The 16,544-nt window shown below is 44.8% G+C and overlaps 1 protein-coding gene across 13 annotated transcripts in view; it reads right to left on the minus strand.

Annotated features, from left to right (window-relative positions):
• Dgkh (diacylglycerol kinase, eta) overlaps positions 1-16,544 on the minus strand; it is a 169,521-nt gene that overhangs the window by 55,320 nt on the left and 97,657 nt on the right. For all 13 annotated transcript variants that reach the window (NM_001427603.2, XM_087586210.1, XM_087586215.1 and 10 more), the window contains 9 exon segments: positions 844-928; positions 5,437-5,576; positions 5,670-5,778; positions 7,372-7,531; positions 8,666-8,768; positions 12,116-12,241; positions 13,214-13,320; positions 15,959-16,091; positions 16,363-16,467. In NM_001427603.2, the coding sequence (NP_001414532.2) occupies positions 844-928; positions 5,437-5,576; positions 5,670-5,778; positions 7,372-7,531; positions 8,666-8,768; positions 12,116-12,241; positions 13,214-13,320; positions 15,959-16,091; positions 16,363-16,467 (1,068 nt within the window).

Raw genomic sequence — 16,544 nt, forward strand, 5'->3', positions numbered from 1 at the left:
TAACCTCGGCAGTCGAGTCTCCTCAGGTGACGGGCCTGTGTTTTCCATTTCATATGACTCTATTACTTTTTCATATTTTAGAACTTTTTAAATATTTTCCTATCTGAAAAATACACCAATCTTCTCTAAGAATGCTCCTGTTTCAGCTTTGACAAGATAATAATTTTTCCCAACGGCAAAACAAAGATTTCAGCTCTAAAGAGGTGAAAAATAGGCTGCGGTAGATCAAAGGGCCTTAGTGAGTCAGAGCGAATCTCCTGGAAGCTAGATTGTCTCATATTTCCACTGCCCTGGGGTTTAAACATGTCTGAAGATGTTAGACATTTGTGTCAGCAGCAGCGATAGAGGGGAGTGAGCAGTGCTTCTTCCTTTGCTTGCCCTGGATCAATGGGCTTAACGTCCCTTCAGAGAGCAGGCAAGTGGGAGAGAGAAACTGCATGATCTTCCAGTCATGAGTACTGGAACATGGGAGGGGCTTAGAGGACCTGGGCGGACACCTAATAATCAAGCAGGCACTCATGACCCATGCAGAAGATGAGTGAGCCTTCACTAGAGGCTGCTATCTGCTGGCCTCCAGGGTCACAAGAACAGGACCTTGCATGTCTGATGTCCTCCGAGTACCAGGGCCCATGTTACAAACTGGTAAGATGCAGGAAGGTCGGTGACTTAGGGTCATGGTCACAGAAGGACTCTAACTTTGATCCTCACAATCCTTTGCTTTGGGAGAGAAGACTAGAGGCAGGCAGTGACACTATGAAACAAGCATGTCACCACTGCCCTCTCCGCCGTCCGTCCCCAAGAGAGCCCATTTCAAACAGTCAGTAGATAAAAGATTAGTCTTACATAGAATTCTTCAGTCGCTTCTGCAGGCTCAGGAAGTACAGATGCCTTTGCTGGCAGTTTGAGTTCATAGGTCATTATGCTCCACCTGATGGGAGAAAATCCTTTGGTCTAAAACTTGAGTCTTTAAATTAAAACTTTAAATCTTAATAAACTTTCCCCTGTCACAAACAAATAAACATACATACATACATACATACATACATACATACATACATTTATGGCATATAGTTTTATTCTATCTTAAATGGAGGATGGGACAGAGACAAAATAATCCCAGAAAACATTGGATTCATACATAGCTTATGATTTCCATTCTACCATTCTCTTTCCAGTTAGAAATATCCAAACACCAGGTCACAGAAGGAAGTGCTAGCCACGGTTATGTCTTACTACTCTAGACACAATGCAGCGTAGCTCTTTATTTTCTCGTCCACTTTCTAGATAAGGCTTATTGTAAAGTACTAATTAGTATGTGTTGTGCATGAGCCAAAACCCAGAATTCTAACACATAATGTCCTAGATTAAATAAATGCCTATTACTTATGAAAAGAAAACACTTATTCAGCAACTGCTCCTGGCAAAAGAGATATGAGAGAGAGAGAGAGAGAGAGAGAGAGAGAGAGAGAGGGGATGTGTATATGTGTGAGTGTGTGTGCGCATACCTATGAAAGTGTATGTGTGTGCGTGTATGTGTGAATGGGAACATGTATGTAAGTGATGAAAATGAGGTAAACACTCCTTAACTTAAGAAAGAGTAATTTAAACATGAGATGAAAGGAAATTATTTACAGAAATAATACTTAATTCAAGAAAACTTATCCCAATTATCAGTAAGTAATTATTATGCATTACTAAGTGGTAATTCCAAATGTTGAATCGTTTGAAAAAGCAATCAATGGGATAATTCCAGATTAATATTTAAAACAATTTCCAAATTTGGAGAGAATAAGGAATAAGGGGGCAGAACATTATTATAGTCTAACAAGTTGAGAGAGAAGGATTTCTTATAGATAAAAAAAAAGGGGGGGGGCTGGGGATTTAGCTCAGTGGTAGAGCGCTTACCTAGGAAGCGCAAGGCCCTGGGTTCGGTCCCCAGCTCCGAAAAAAAGAACCAAAAAAAAAAAAAAAACCCAAACTTCCCCAATAGGCATTTATCACTTAGACTATGTGAACTCAGCACTTACTGTAGCTACTGTTCAACTCTCCATCCACACAGACTGGCTTCATAGCTACAACAGCTGCTGTGAAAGCATGAGGACTAGAGTTCAGATCCCCAGAGCCTATGTCAGCGCAGGGGAGGAATGCTGGCCTGCTTACAGTACCACAGGAAGAAGACAGGAGCTGGTTAGCGAGAGTAGCCATCTCAGCTAGCTCAGGGTTTAAGTGGGAGACCCTGCCTCAATGAATAAGAAATCAAGAATGATTCCAACAAGTTCAGACTTCCACATACATGTACAAATACATGTGTACACTCGTGTGTGCACACATGTAACCAAAATAAGACGTTATAAATATGATTGTATGTATGTAATTTTCCATCCATTACTCAACATATATGTGTGTATATATACATATATATAACATGTATATACACACACACATATTTATATGCTGAATATCTCAAAGCAAAGGAACAGCAGGGTCTGCATACACAGAGTCAACAGGTTTCCAAATGAGGCACATGGGCTAGCACAGAAATTAGAGATCATACAAACACCCAAGAAAGAGAAAACTGCAACTAGAAATGTAAAAGCCAACCTTCTGGGGCTGGGGATTTAGCTCAGTGGTAGAGCAATTGCCTAGCAAGTACAAGGCCCTGGGTTCAGTCCTTAGCTCTGAGGGGAAAAGTAAAAATACAAAATAACAAAAAGACCAAACCAAACAAAACCAAAACAAGGTAGCAACCTTCTTATAGCTGAACTACTTCTGTAGTCAAAAGACAAGAAGTGGGAAAGGATTACACCTAAAAAAAACCTTACAGGAGAGCTTCGGCTAGGGTTGAGGTGCGCATTAGCACTGACTACAAGTTGGTCAGGGCTTCTCTGGTGCTTGTGTGCTTTGAGGGAGAGACTGAATCCAGACTGGAAGTCTGAGCCTACACCCTGTTAAAACACCAGCCCCACTGCTGGCAGCCCTACTGCTGGCTGCCCACTGCTTGTTGGCTACGTGACTTTGATGGTGTCAAGAACAGAGAGGGAGAGGTTTGCTCACTTGGGGGACTGTTGTGGCTGCAACACAAAATGAGTGCTACAGAATGCCAGGCAAACAGCCAGAGTTCTTCCTACTCTTCCTGTCTCCAGAAGCCCTTGTCTGATCTTGGTAAAATAGTCATAATGACACTGTTATGAACCAAGTCACAGTGCGGCTATAAAGATCAAGTAAGTATTATTGAAAAGTATAAATAACACAACTACTGAATTGACTTTTCATCCCCACCTTATGGGGCCAGGGTCACCCGTTTTTCACAAACAGTAAAGCCACAAAGAAAACAAAATGATTCTAATAAAGACCTTTAACCCGCCACCAGGAGATGTGGGGGAGTCGGACCACGGGGGTGCTATTTCTCAGCTAGCCACTTGGGGGAGTGAATCTCTGGAAAGGATTTCCTAGGCTGCAGCAAGACAGCCCTTTAATTCTGTCTCAAAAGGAGGCATTTGAAATACTGTGTTGGGGCTGCTAAGAGGGCTCCAGAGTAAAGGCTTTGCCACTCACTAAGCCTGATGGACGGAATTAGATCCCCAAAAAAATCACATGGTTCAAGGAGAGAACTGAGTGTCAAAAGACTTCCAAGTGTTCAACGTGACAAATGCAGGAACACCCACATGATTAAATATTTAAAAAGCCTGAGCAAATACTCTGTGTTGTTTGGGAAGCAAAGCCCCGAATCATTTAGGAAATTACTTACAGGTGTGTTCTCCCCCACCCTCAAAACTGATTTTATTTCATTCAAACCCTCCGTTACCCTCTGCTTTACTAAGGTAAAAACTGCTGAATACTGTGTTTACGATCTACAACTGCTGTCTTAACATACATAAGTCCCGAGAAGTAACCGGGACACCTGAGCTAGTTAACTTACCCATCACTTTTCCTTTCTGTCTCTGTATGTGAATATAGGGAGTAAGTGTGAGTGTGTGTGTGTGTTCAAGTATGCATTGTGCCACAGCCTGTGTGTAGACGGAGAGCTGAGGAGAATTTGGTTGTTGGTTCTTGCTTCCCACCTTGTTTGTGATTGGATCTTGTTTGCAGCTTATATGTCAGGAGAGCTAGCCTGGAAACATCCGGGAACTCTCCTCCTCCGTCCTCCCATTTTGCCAGAAGGAGATGCTGTATTGCAGACGTGCTACTGCACCCAGCTTTGAATGGGCTCTGGCAAACCAAACTCAGGCTTCACAGCAGGAGCACTGAGCCACTTCCCAGCACCACTGCTTTTTATCCCCCCAGTCTATCGTTCCTCCCTCCCTCCCTCCCTCCCTCCCTCCCTCTCTTCCTTCCTTCTTAGCCGTGGAGATTCTGAATAGACCCCCAGCCCAGATTAAAAAGCATTATGGCCCAACTGAGTATCCCCATCATGCCATTTTGGATCCATACAGGCTAAGGTTCTGCCATCCAGGTCTATTTTCAATATGCTCTCACAGAGGAGTCAAGCACTACAGCGTGACAGACAAGGTCACCACATCTGAGGCTGGCTCTCATCTAAGGATAATTGCATTTTGACTGGTGGCTCCCTGATGTTTTCAGGGAGAGCCCCACAGATGGCTAATCCTATCAAAGTTGTTTTGATTCATGAAAGCTCAAGTCTGTAATGATATTTTGCTATCTGACTTGTACTCTTGGGGTGGGGCAATTACGACTTATTGAATCTTGTTGTTCCCTTAACCCAAATTCTAAATGCCTTTACCACAAGCTGTTAGGCTGCAAACACTATGGTTTCTGCTTTATAGATGTCCTTTCAAAATGGGGTTGGTGCTGAGGAGAGGAGAGGGGAGGGGATAGAGGACAATGTAAACAGTGGCAGGTCCTTCAGCTCCATGAGTGTTCCTAATTCCCTCTCTCTCTGGGACTAGATTCATGTTCTCCCTCCCTCCCTCCCTTCCCTCCCTCCCTCCCTCTCTTTCTCTCTCTCCACAAGCTAACAGGTCTCATTAATCCATTATTAGAAGCTCCAGCTGCAAAGTTAACCTTTTAGCTTTCTGACTTGAACAGTGATTAAAAGTAGTTGGTATCCCCAGGCACGGTGGTGCACTCCTGTAATACTGGCACCCAGAGACAATAAGACAGGAGATCTCAAATTTGAGGTCCATCTAAGTTATGTAGGGAAACCCTATCCCCAAACCACCACAAAACAAAAATTAGTAACTTCACAGTCATCCACATTTAAATAAGGAATTCATCGAAACCATTTCTTCAGCCTTTTGCCATCCATCCATCCATCATTCAAAGCATCTTTTATTGAATTTACTTTGTGCAAATTCTATTCAGGATCTCAAAGATTAATGAACAAGACCAGGAATCTTGGACTTACTACAGTTACTAAAATTATAAAAAAATCAAATAACCTCAGGTTGACATTTTCAGAAGAAAAACTTCTTTTACCTGTCCAACATCTTGGTGCTGGCTCGTTCCAGCTTCTCTAGTATCTGAGGGAGCTGGGTGTCGTCGTCATAGGACCCTCCCCAGCCAAGAACTCGAGCAAGGTCATTGCCTGTACCCAAGGGCAGCACCCCAAGCTGGCACTGCAAAAGAACGCAATGGTAACACTTTGAGGGAAGTCGGGGAGCAACGCCTGGGGTTCGAGGCCCATCTCAAACACGCCAGCGCATACTTGCCTGTTTATGCAAGTTCAGTTTGTCAATCTCTGACAAAACCCAGCCTACACTTCCATCTCCTCCACAGACAAGGATCCGGAAGTTGTCAAACTTTTGGAACAATCTCAGGCTGAAAGTAAAACAGTCATTTTCAGTGTTGAGTACATAAAAAGCACGTTCTCCAATTACTGTTCGTTTTATATGCATATCTACATCCATATTAAATATAAGAGTGTGTATGTAAAAATTAACTTGAGTGCCATAGTTAACTGAGAAAACTTTTGAATTAAAAGAAAAAGTTCTGTGCAGAAATGGGGATAAATTAGAAGAAAGGGGGGAAGAAGACCAAGAAGAGCGAAAGTGGAGCAGAGCCGGGAATGAGAACGGAAGGCCAAGCAGACAGCGGTGTGTGGCTTTGCCATCGTATACATGTCACCTTCTGAGGACTTACAAACAAGGGAGACGCATCTCAGAGGTGTGGGGACGTTGGGCTGCACCTGCCAGCCCTCACCCATGCCTGACTCTTGGTCTCCTCCCTTCTCCCAGCCGCAGGCCTTCTTCCTTTGACTTCTGTCTCCCTTTATGTCATTCTGTCCGTATCCCACTGACCCCTAGTAAACCTTAGGTCCTGGGCCAACAACCCCCAGGAGTCACACAAGGAGAGACAGACACTCAAGAGGCAGAGTCACAAGAGAACATACCACGCCCACAGAAAAGCCACACACGGGCCCTGAAAGGGGTGACGTACCCTAAGGCATATGTATCCCTCACAATAAAAATGTCAGGCAGTTCACGGTCATTCTTAGACTCTAAGTTAGACAGCATCACAGGACGGTCAAAGGACGGTCAACAAAAGTCCCTTAGCATTTATCGAAGTCAGCCCAAGACCCTTCAGGGCTGAAGTACTAGACAGACACCCTTTGGATAAGTCATGCACTGTGTGTGTATTGATATAAATCTGAGATAGTTTTCTATGAAGATAATTTTCTGACATTAGTTGGTATTTTACATCTATGCAAGTTTATGTGATGCACACTTAAAATGTTTTTATATACATTTTTGAACTCGAAAGTTATACCAACAAGTGTGGGGTGAGATAAGGAAGCTCTATAGCATCAGGAAGTTCTGTGTTAAAATCTCTAGTTAAGGAGCACAACTTTAACCCCAGCACTCAGAGGGAAGAGAGGCAAGCTGTCCCCTGTAAGTTCTGGGCTAGCCTAGTTCTCACAGACTTCACACAGGGCCTCACAGTCCTGCCTCAAAAAACAAAAACAAACCACAAATAATGAGAAAGTTAAGCCAGAGACACAGCTTAATGAGGAGGGCTTGCCTAGGAAGCGCACGTCTATTAGGATTCAGTCACCAGCAGCATTCACATAGAACAATGCTAAACCAAAAGCTGACAAGGCTCCAATGTAGGAAGGCGTGAGACCAACAAAGATGTCTAAGGGAAAATGTCATTTTCTGGGTTTGTGTGGTTGGTTTGGTTTTTGGAGACAAGGTTTCTCTGTGTAGCCCTAGGTGACCTGAACTCTCTGCGTAGACCAGACTGGCGCGGAACGCAGAGCTCCGCCTGCCTCTGCCTCCCAAGGACTGGGTTTAAAGCTGTGTGCCACCACCGCCTGGCTTGGAAATTAATTTTCACGAGCAGAAGAGCCAGGCACATCTCAGGCTTAAAACTGGGTTTTACTCAAGTAGGATTTGTCATAAATGAATGAATTACCCTAAATAGGGCCCTCCGTTCATTAAATCAAACACCTGAGCCGGGTTGAGCAACTGTTTAAAGCGACGAAGGAACTTCACTCCCTGATTATCCCCGCTCTTAGAGTTGACGAACACCAAGAGGGGGCTGACACAGAACGAAAAGGTTGCTCGGCAGAAACCTGCAAAACAAGCCCGGGACAAGATTAATATGCACTTCCTCTCTCTTAAATTATTAACAGGCATTCAGAAAAAGGGAGAGAAATGGGTAAAAACAAGGAACCTTCCTTACCGCTCCACACCAGGGTCATGTAGCTCCCCCTACTGAACTAAGTTACTCGCAATATAAAACTCATGTTTTAGGACATAACTTTGCAGTGAAAAACCACACCAGAGACAATAAGTACCTCAATCATGGAGTGTTTGAAATGGACCACCAATCTTACCAACCTTTATAAGGAAAGCAATGCTAGGCTATGCATTCACAGTTGTCAAATAATTCATGCCCATACTCGGTATTCTACAATATTCTATTTGTTCTTTGCAGAGGTCTGAGAAAATACTTTAAAATGTGTAATGAGTGAAAGACATATGGGGGCAGGGAGGGTTATCAAGAGCACATCCCCTGAGCCACATCCACATCCACAGCTGTTAAACGTCTGTCATGAAGCTCGGCAGAAGACTAAGAGGACACACTGCAGAAACCTTCCGTAACGTGGCTTGTGGAGAAGGAGGTAATGAACACCCCATTCTAAAACGGGCGATGTCAGAAAGTCTCCGGCACTTACAGTTAAGCCTTGCCAGAGTCTAGAAATAGTGAATTCATCTAGAGGAGTACAGACTCCTGCAATGAAATTACAGGAGAGCAAATCTTAATAGCAGTCCATGCTAATGGGCAGTTTCAATTATGGTGAGAGAACACACACAAATTAACCTTCCAGGAGTTCAGTACCAACTCACGATCTTCCTTCATTCGTTGGGATGTATAAAAAAAAGAAAAGAAAAGAAAAAAGAAAGAAAAAAATCTGCAAGTCTTGTGCAGGGTGATCTGGCCAATGTGTTAATGGATGCCCTACAGCTTCTGTTTCAAAATACCGTTTTGGCTGGGGATGGAGCTCAGTGGTTGGACCCATGCTTAGCTCTTCAAGATCCCGAGTTTCATCCCCAGCAATTCAAGAATCAATTAATTAAACAATCAAATATACCATCCAGCATTTATAAAAACTGACCAGAACAGCCGATTACAGTTTACCATAGGAAATTAAATCAACATTAAATACGCCAGAAACACACGCACTTACACCACTGCTACATACCGTCAGAGTCTGTGCTATTCAGTGCAATTGGAGGGATGATGGAAACTTTACACTGGCCTAGTGGACAGACAGGATGGTACACGTCTTTGCAGGCAGTGTGTACCTGACAAATAAAACAAAGAAACCTTCAAGAACTGTAAAAAAAAAAAAAAAAATGAACCAACGCCATTCCAGGTTATAAACGACACCTACAGACCTGTTTGTTCAGGATCAATACCATCAGAACTGCTAAAGGCACATGCACCCTTCTGGGAAATAGGCTCGCACTGTACGTGAGACTCTGCCCAGAGCAGTCCACTCCTGTGGTTATCTAAAGTAAGCGCTATTAGTCAGGCATGCCTGGTGAAGGGAGTCAGGAAGAGATGAGGAATGGCGAGAAGGGAAATACAGAAGGGGAAGAGAGGGAGGGAAGATGGAGGGACAGTATCTCAATGTCAGGGTCATAAAATGTAATAAAAATAAATAAGATCTGCCATGTACAAGCTCTTTTTCGCAGTGATCCCACAACCTTCTAGTCTAACTTCTCTTAGGTCACGCGTCTGTGTGTGCTGCCACTGCTCAGCCAGACCACCGCCCTGCATGGCAGAGGAGAGAAGCAGAAGCCTCTCAAGCCAACTTGAGACATTCCGAGTGGTAACACACAGGGTCACTTCACCGTGGAGGAGCCTGGCTGCTCACAACAGCTCCTGTGTCCACCTACAGAACCTTTTAAACGTGTCGGCTAGTTAAGCGGATGTTCCACAAACACTTACTTAAATATGGCTTTATTTGATTGGTCCTTTAAGAAATACATGCATTAACTAAGCCAAACCTTCCAGGAGGATAATTAAAAAGCCATAAAGATTTTTATTCTCCTGATGACCTATTTGGGGACAATTCTCAACCATGACATAATAATTAACAAAAATGTGTTCTAGAAAAATTAATGTGCACAGATAGTTCTGAGGGTGCTTTGTTTTCCAGGACAGGGGTTCTCTGTGTAACTCTGTCTTTGAACTTGCTCTGTAGATCAGGCTGGCATCCAACTCGGATGTCCACCTGCCTCTGCCTCCTGAGTGCTGAGACTAAAGCATTGCTTGGTCAGATAGTTTAAAACTGTGTGAAAATCGTGGAGCAGCACAGAACGAGATCTACACAACGCTGCCTGGGGAAATCAGGGCTAACGTTCACAGACACTGTTACGGTATATGATGGACCACGTGGGTGGTCGACATTCAGGCTTTGGATGGGTTCTCGTTTGCTTTGTTTGGCCCTTTAGATGATGATGGTAGCATGCACTGGGGACCCTCATGTGCAATGTCCTCAGCCAAAGGCAAACAGGAAGCACACCATAAATGATAGAGTGTAGGAAGGATGAGGCCAAAAGTGCTTTCCCAAGGGATGGCGAAAGAGGCCGGTCTGTGTGACAGACACAGGATAGGGCAGAAATAATTAGGGTGAGAGCCAGGGAAGAACAGGGAAAGAAAGACATTCCACAGCACCACCATGCACCACCTGGAACGGCCATGCCACTCTCTACAATTTCTCTACACGCAGAACTCCTCAAGGGCAGTCTCCTTAGCGCAGACTGCTTAAAACTACTGACTGTGTACAGTAAGTGCATGCTCCCTGCAGATGAAGAGAGGCACAAGCCTCTCTGAAACAGCTCATCATATGTCGATGAGCTTTCAAAGAGTTAGAAACAGACAGCTAAGCCCCAGAGAAGAGAAGCGGCAAGAAACGCACAGCGGACAGAGGCCGCAGGAATTGGGAGGCGCACTAGACCCCAAAAGGAAATGAAGATTTGAAATGTAGGTTGTGCCAGGAACTGTAGGGATGGGGAGAGGCTGAGAGCACTGGCCTTTCAGTTCCCAGCACAGGTAAGGGGCTTATGACCTCCCCAACTCCACTTTCAGGGAATCTGGCACCGCCTTCTGACCTCCATCAGCACCAGGAGCGCACACACAGTGCACATACAAACATTCAAGAACATACCCACACACAGAGAATGAAAATAATGAGCTGTAGTGTTCCTTTAAAACAAGGAACGGTTTGAGAGGACTTTAGGAGCTAGAGTTTTACTGAGATGCAAAAGACGCCTGTGAGAGTCTGCCCATTATGAAGTTATAACTGCTTAGCTTTCTGGGAACTTGACACATGCTAGGGCCATCTTAGAGAGGGAGCCTCAACTGAGAAAATGCCTTCGTAAGATGGGCCTGCAGGCAAGCCTGTGGGGCATTATCTGGATTATTGGTTGATGTGAGGTCCGGCCACAATGGGAGGTGCCACTCCTGGGCTGTGGTCCTGGATTGTGTAAGAAAACAGGTTAAGCAAGCCACGGTGAGCAGGCCAGTAAGTAGCTCTTTTCTGTGGAATCTCTCAGTTCCCACCTCCAGGTTCCCTGCCTTCAACTCTTGTCCAGCTGCCATCCCTGATGGACTGTGATAAGCAATGCAAGCCAAATGAACCCTTTCTCCCAATAACCACGGTCATGGAGTCGTCATCACAGCAACAGCAGCTTACCAAAGACAAGAAGGATGGGACAGGCCACAGCACCAGGACAAAGAGAGTCATGCTACATTTAAAAGTGGACGGAAGCACCAGGCCACCCATCAGACCGGACTAAAATGCTGAGGCATTTAGAAGTCAGTCTCACTGACGACAATAAATGCGCCAGAACCACTTCCTTTGTGCTTCCGCTGATCTGCCTGACACTTAACAAAAGCAACAGGCTTTATACGTTTAAAATGTGTGTGTGTGTGTGTGTGTGTGTGTGTGTGTGTGTGTGTGTAGGGGATTAATTTTCAAATTTAAAAGACTATAAGACTCAAAACATTGCCAAACAAATCGAGCCCAGTGGAAGGCAGTCACTGCTGTGGCCAGTCAGCATGGTGACAACAGGCAGAGTGCACATGGCTGCCTGCCCCGATGCTGTCTGCACACCAAGCGCATACTGCACACAGCCATCTCTTTACATGGGCTGTCCTCACTTGGTCAGAGACCCTGTTCCTTGTGTCAGAGGACAGACACAGGACTGCAGCAAAATGACATTTCAGATATCAACGATAACCTGATAGCACCTTGGAGCGAGCAGGGCTTTCTGAGGGTACCATGTGTCTTAAGTGTGGGGGGTGGTGTGGAGGGGAGGATGGGTTGCTGAAAACAGTGGCCACGATGTGATGGAATCGATATAGAAAGCCTGTATGAGACAGGGATCCTTCTGAATGCAAGCAACCTCTGTAAATGGGACACACACACACACACACACACACACACACACACACACACGCGCGCGCGCGCCAATGCCATGTTAGAGGGAATATTCTTCAAATACATGAATGAGAACCATTATGTCACAAAGGGATGTGTGTGCAACCAGGGTCTGCTCTGTCAGAAATTATTTGCTTTGTCTCTCGACCCCACAGTTGAGCCGGTTAGGGACGATGCTACTTTAGAATATCTCACCCTTACCATTGTCTTACACCAAAGGCATTTCCAATCTTGCAGGCGAAGAACACTGCCACATGTTTTGTCACACACTGCACACTTGGCACTCACAGGCAAGTTGCCTTCGAGCCACTGGTGAGGCATGGCGACCTGCGGACAGGAAGGAGGAGCGGTCAGAGCGAAGCCAGCCAGAGGAGGACGTCGTCATCCTCACTCTGAAAAAGGCAGGGTTTCTTACTCTACAGACTCAATCATGTGGATCCCCAGAGTCCTTCACTCGCCTTATTCACATTTATGGACCATCTAGCCTTCCTGAACCCTGAAGGTACACAGAGAAAGGACAAAGGCTCACTTCAGCAGAAATCTAGCTGAGGAGAAAGGCGTAGAAAGGCTTATAGTACAGTGATCCCCAAAGGTTTCACATCCAGGATGCAGTGGAGTCCAACACTGCTGAGAGGAAGACCCAGAATTTGGCAGAATGAGCAGCATCTCAGCTAAGCACTGAAGACCACTGAGTTCCTCAGAGAAAGATCTTTCATAGCAGCCCAGCCAAGAGGCCTTCCTAAGCCTTTCTTAGAACAGATTCCCCTTCAAGCAGAAAGCGGAGGAATGCTATGAACAGTTAATTAAAAATCAAAACTCATAGGGCTGGAGAGATGGCTCAGCGGTTAAGAGCACCCGACTGCTCTTCCAGAGGTCACGAGTTCAATTCCCAGCAACCACATGGTGGCTCACAACCATCTGTAAAGAGTTCTGATGCCCTCTTCTGGTGTATCTGAAGACAGCTACAGTGTACTTATATATAATAAATAAATAAATCTAAAAAAAAAAAAAACAAAAATCAAAACTCACAATCACCTAACACTTCCAATGCAACCCAAATAACCCACATTCCCACTTAACTCTCATTATACTCTGAAAGAGCACGGGGCGGGGCGGGGCGTGGCGAGGGTGTGGATGGGCGGAGCGGGGGAGGGGGCGGGCGGGGTGGGGCGGGGCAGGGTGGGGCGTGGAGGGGCGGGGCGAGGCAGGGCGGGGCGTGAGGGGGCAGGGTGGGGGCGTGGAGGGGCAGGGCGGGGGCAGGGCGAGGCAGGGCGCGGGCGGGGCAGAGCCGCAGCTTACACCATCCTCATCCTCTATGATGTCCTTCCCGATGGAGGCCAGCGTGGTCCATTTGCAGTTGTTTGTTGCCCTTACTGCACATCTTTTGTGAGCCTTGAACTTACATACTAAAAAGATAATAATAATCGTATAAAGGTTTTGAAGTGGAAGAAGTTACGGCATGGCATTTTTAAAGGGGGCGAGGAAAGAGGCACGAACTTTTTGTTTGTTCGCTTTGTTTTTTAAGGTTTGAGATCCAGCAGTAGTAACTGAAATCTTAAAATTTAATGTCTTTGTATTTATGAAGCAGTTAAATGTAATATAACAGATTGCTGATAGGAAGAGAAATTAAACAAACACAAAAGAATTAATTATTCAGAAGAAAATAGTGTAGACCTGCGCACATACCCAAAGTAATACAGTAAGCAGAGTACCTGTGAAATCCCACTCCTCACTCTAGGTGTAGACTCCCCTCTTTTGGTGTGTTTAATCTGAGAAAACTCATTACAGTAAATATTTCTGACATTTGCATTGCTGTGCTGTGCACTTATATTAACAGTTTGAAACTGTCACAAGAGAAAGGTGACCCAGAGGTGTTCTAAAGTGCCAGCACAACAAGAAAACAATCAGGCAGCTTGGGAAGCTGTCACAAAGACAGCAAAGTAGTGAGTTGGAACTGGGCCTGTGGATATCCCTTTAACCACAGCACACAGAAGCTGGAGGCAGGTGGATGTCTGTGTGTGTTCAACAGCAGCCTGAACTACAGTTAGTTCCATGCAAGGACATAGAAGATGGTAAAAATATATAATTCCTTCATTACTTCAAAAGCTTGCCATTCAAAATGAAACGGCTCAGGCTGGAGAGATGGCTCAGTGGTTAAGAGCACAGGCTGCTCTTCCAGAGGTCCTGAGTTCGAATCCCAGTGACCACATGGTGGCTCATAACCATCTGTAATGAGATCTGATGCCCTTTTCTGGTATGTCTGCAGACAGCTACAGTGTACTTATACATAATAAATAAATAAATATTAAAAAAAAAGAAACAGCTCTTTGGTTGGTGGTTTAGTCCCTGGGAGTTCTGGGGGTCTGGTTGGCTGATATTGTTGTTCTTCCTAAGGGGTTGCAAACCTCTTCGGCTCCTTCAGTCCTTTCTCTAATTCCTCCATTACGGTCCCCAGACTCAGTCTTTATGTGGGTGGGGTAGCAGCAAAGGGGAGAAGGAATGGGATATGGGGCTTGTGGAGGAGGGATCAGGAAGGGGGACAACATTTGAAATGTAAATAATATAATTGTTAAAAAAAACAACAAAAAAATGCAACAGCTCATTTAAAACAAGAACAGAGCTTTGTAATAATGAAGTGCTTTGGGCAGGGGCCTCGAGACTCACAACCCTGCATGACAAGTAGTGATGGCAAGGCGACTGTTGCTATGGTCACCAGGAAATGCAAGTGACTCTTCTGTACCTATATCTTGTAAGGTGGCCACTGAGTTCCTCCAGAGAGAGCTGAAAAACACTGCATTCCCTAGCTTACAATGTTACTACCAAAACCACAAAAACTTTGCAAATACTGTGGTAAAATTATGGGTTTTACTCAATATTTAGTCTTTACCATGCTAAGTCTTCCTAAATATTAAACAGTACTTAGAAGATAAGTATCCATATTTATTATATTTGATGTTATTAATTTTTTTAAAGTTACCACTTAAACTTGTTTTGTCCAGATACTATTTAAATAACTGTGAAGGATAATTACTCCCTGAGATTATATTTAACACTCTCAATTAAATTAGGGGATTATGAAACATAGTAGTTTAAATTTTTACAGTGAGTCTATCTGACTTCTGTTTGTGTGCACTAAGCCCAGTCACAGTCTGAACGGGCAGAGGAAGAGGGTGTGACCCAGAGCTCAGCCCCCAGCCTCTGTGTGGAGTCAATAAACGGTTTGGAATCTATTAGGAGAGAGATCCTATCACTATTTTAACTGAAACACCAATTGCGCATGCTCAGAATTACCCACGATAGGACTCATTTGAGAAGGAGATAGTTCTAGTCCTAGACACAACTCAAAAAAATAGTACCCAACATTCTCCACTCTTAAGTTACAAGCTTTCTCTTGGTGGCTACTGGCAGGCTTGCATTTGCTCCTTACAGCTCCTAAATCAAGTAATAACTCACACATCTTATCACTAAAAATTCTAGCAGAAAAAAAGGAAGCGAAGAGAGCCAACAGTAGCAGGGGTCTTATTTTTAGAGAATGGCCAAGCACGTTTATACAATGCCACGTGGGGGAGGGGCAGTGCTCACCTAATGTGCACGACGCTCTGGGCTCAACCCCAGTGTTGTACACAAAAGAAAAGGAAATTCCAACATGATGTCCATTTAAACGAACCGTAAGTAAAGGGAAATATTTCTAATAATGCAATATAAATAACCATTAGGAATTCTGCGGAAGGGTATACACTGGTCTCCACGGTCGATTAGAACTAAGATAACTAGAATGTACGAATGTACGAAGCTCAGGGGGGTTTTAGAGAGGTAGTTAGTTCCTTCCAGAGAACACTGAATTCTGAGGTTGGGCAACACTATTTCCCCAAACCAGTCCCATGTGGGTAGCGTCCAACACTGAGCTAGAACGAAACTGAAATCTTGATTTAAACAAGTCTCCCAGGCCTTGCCACCAGCTTCCCTCACTACGGCACAGTGCCCATGAGGGGGTAGCTACGGTATCAGCCGTTGGTAGAACACGAATGCAGAATGCTGCAGTACCTTCACAGGATAGGCCATGGGAGGTAACTCCAGAGAGGCTCTCTCTGCACACGTTGCAGAAGGTGGGCCGGGCGTGGGAGCAGGCGTACCAGTTATGCATCCCTGAGAAATGTTCCACATTAAACTGGGCCACCTAGAAAGACAATGTTCAGACAGGGCTGTCAAACAGGAGAGCAAGGCTAGAGACCCATGACTATTTGCAACTGTGCATGCTACAGTGAGGACCAAACTTTCCACCCCATACTCTCAACACCGAGGCACTTTAAGGAAAAACAAGGTCTACTTTAAACAAGTTCTAGTGAGCTCCCCAATACTAAGTTCTGCACAGGCTTAGCTTTAGCTCTTCGGCTACTCTTATGGATGCCTGCACTCTGAGGATAGGAAACAGGTAGATGGCACATCACCTCATAGGGTTCTCTGCTCTGCACTGACTTCAGAGAGCTGATCCAATCCTCCATTTCTTTCCTGTTCTCAGCACACAGCATCAGCCTTCTGAACGGAGTGATTATCTGAAAGGGAAGGTTCAATCTAATGATCATAAGTAACCAACCAGGGGGGATTTAAAAGCCCAACCTCTTACAAGACA

The sequence above is a fragment of the Rattus norvegicus genome, chromosome 15 (genome assembly GCF_021556685.1).
Source record: "Rattus norvegicus strain SHRSP/BbbUtx chromosome 15, alternate assembly SHRSP_T2T, whole genome shotgun sequence".
Lineage (NCBI taxonomy): Eukaryota > Metazoa > Chordata > Mammalia > Rodentia > Muridae > Rattus > Rattus norvegicus.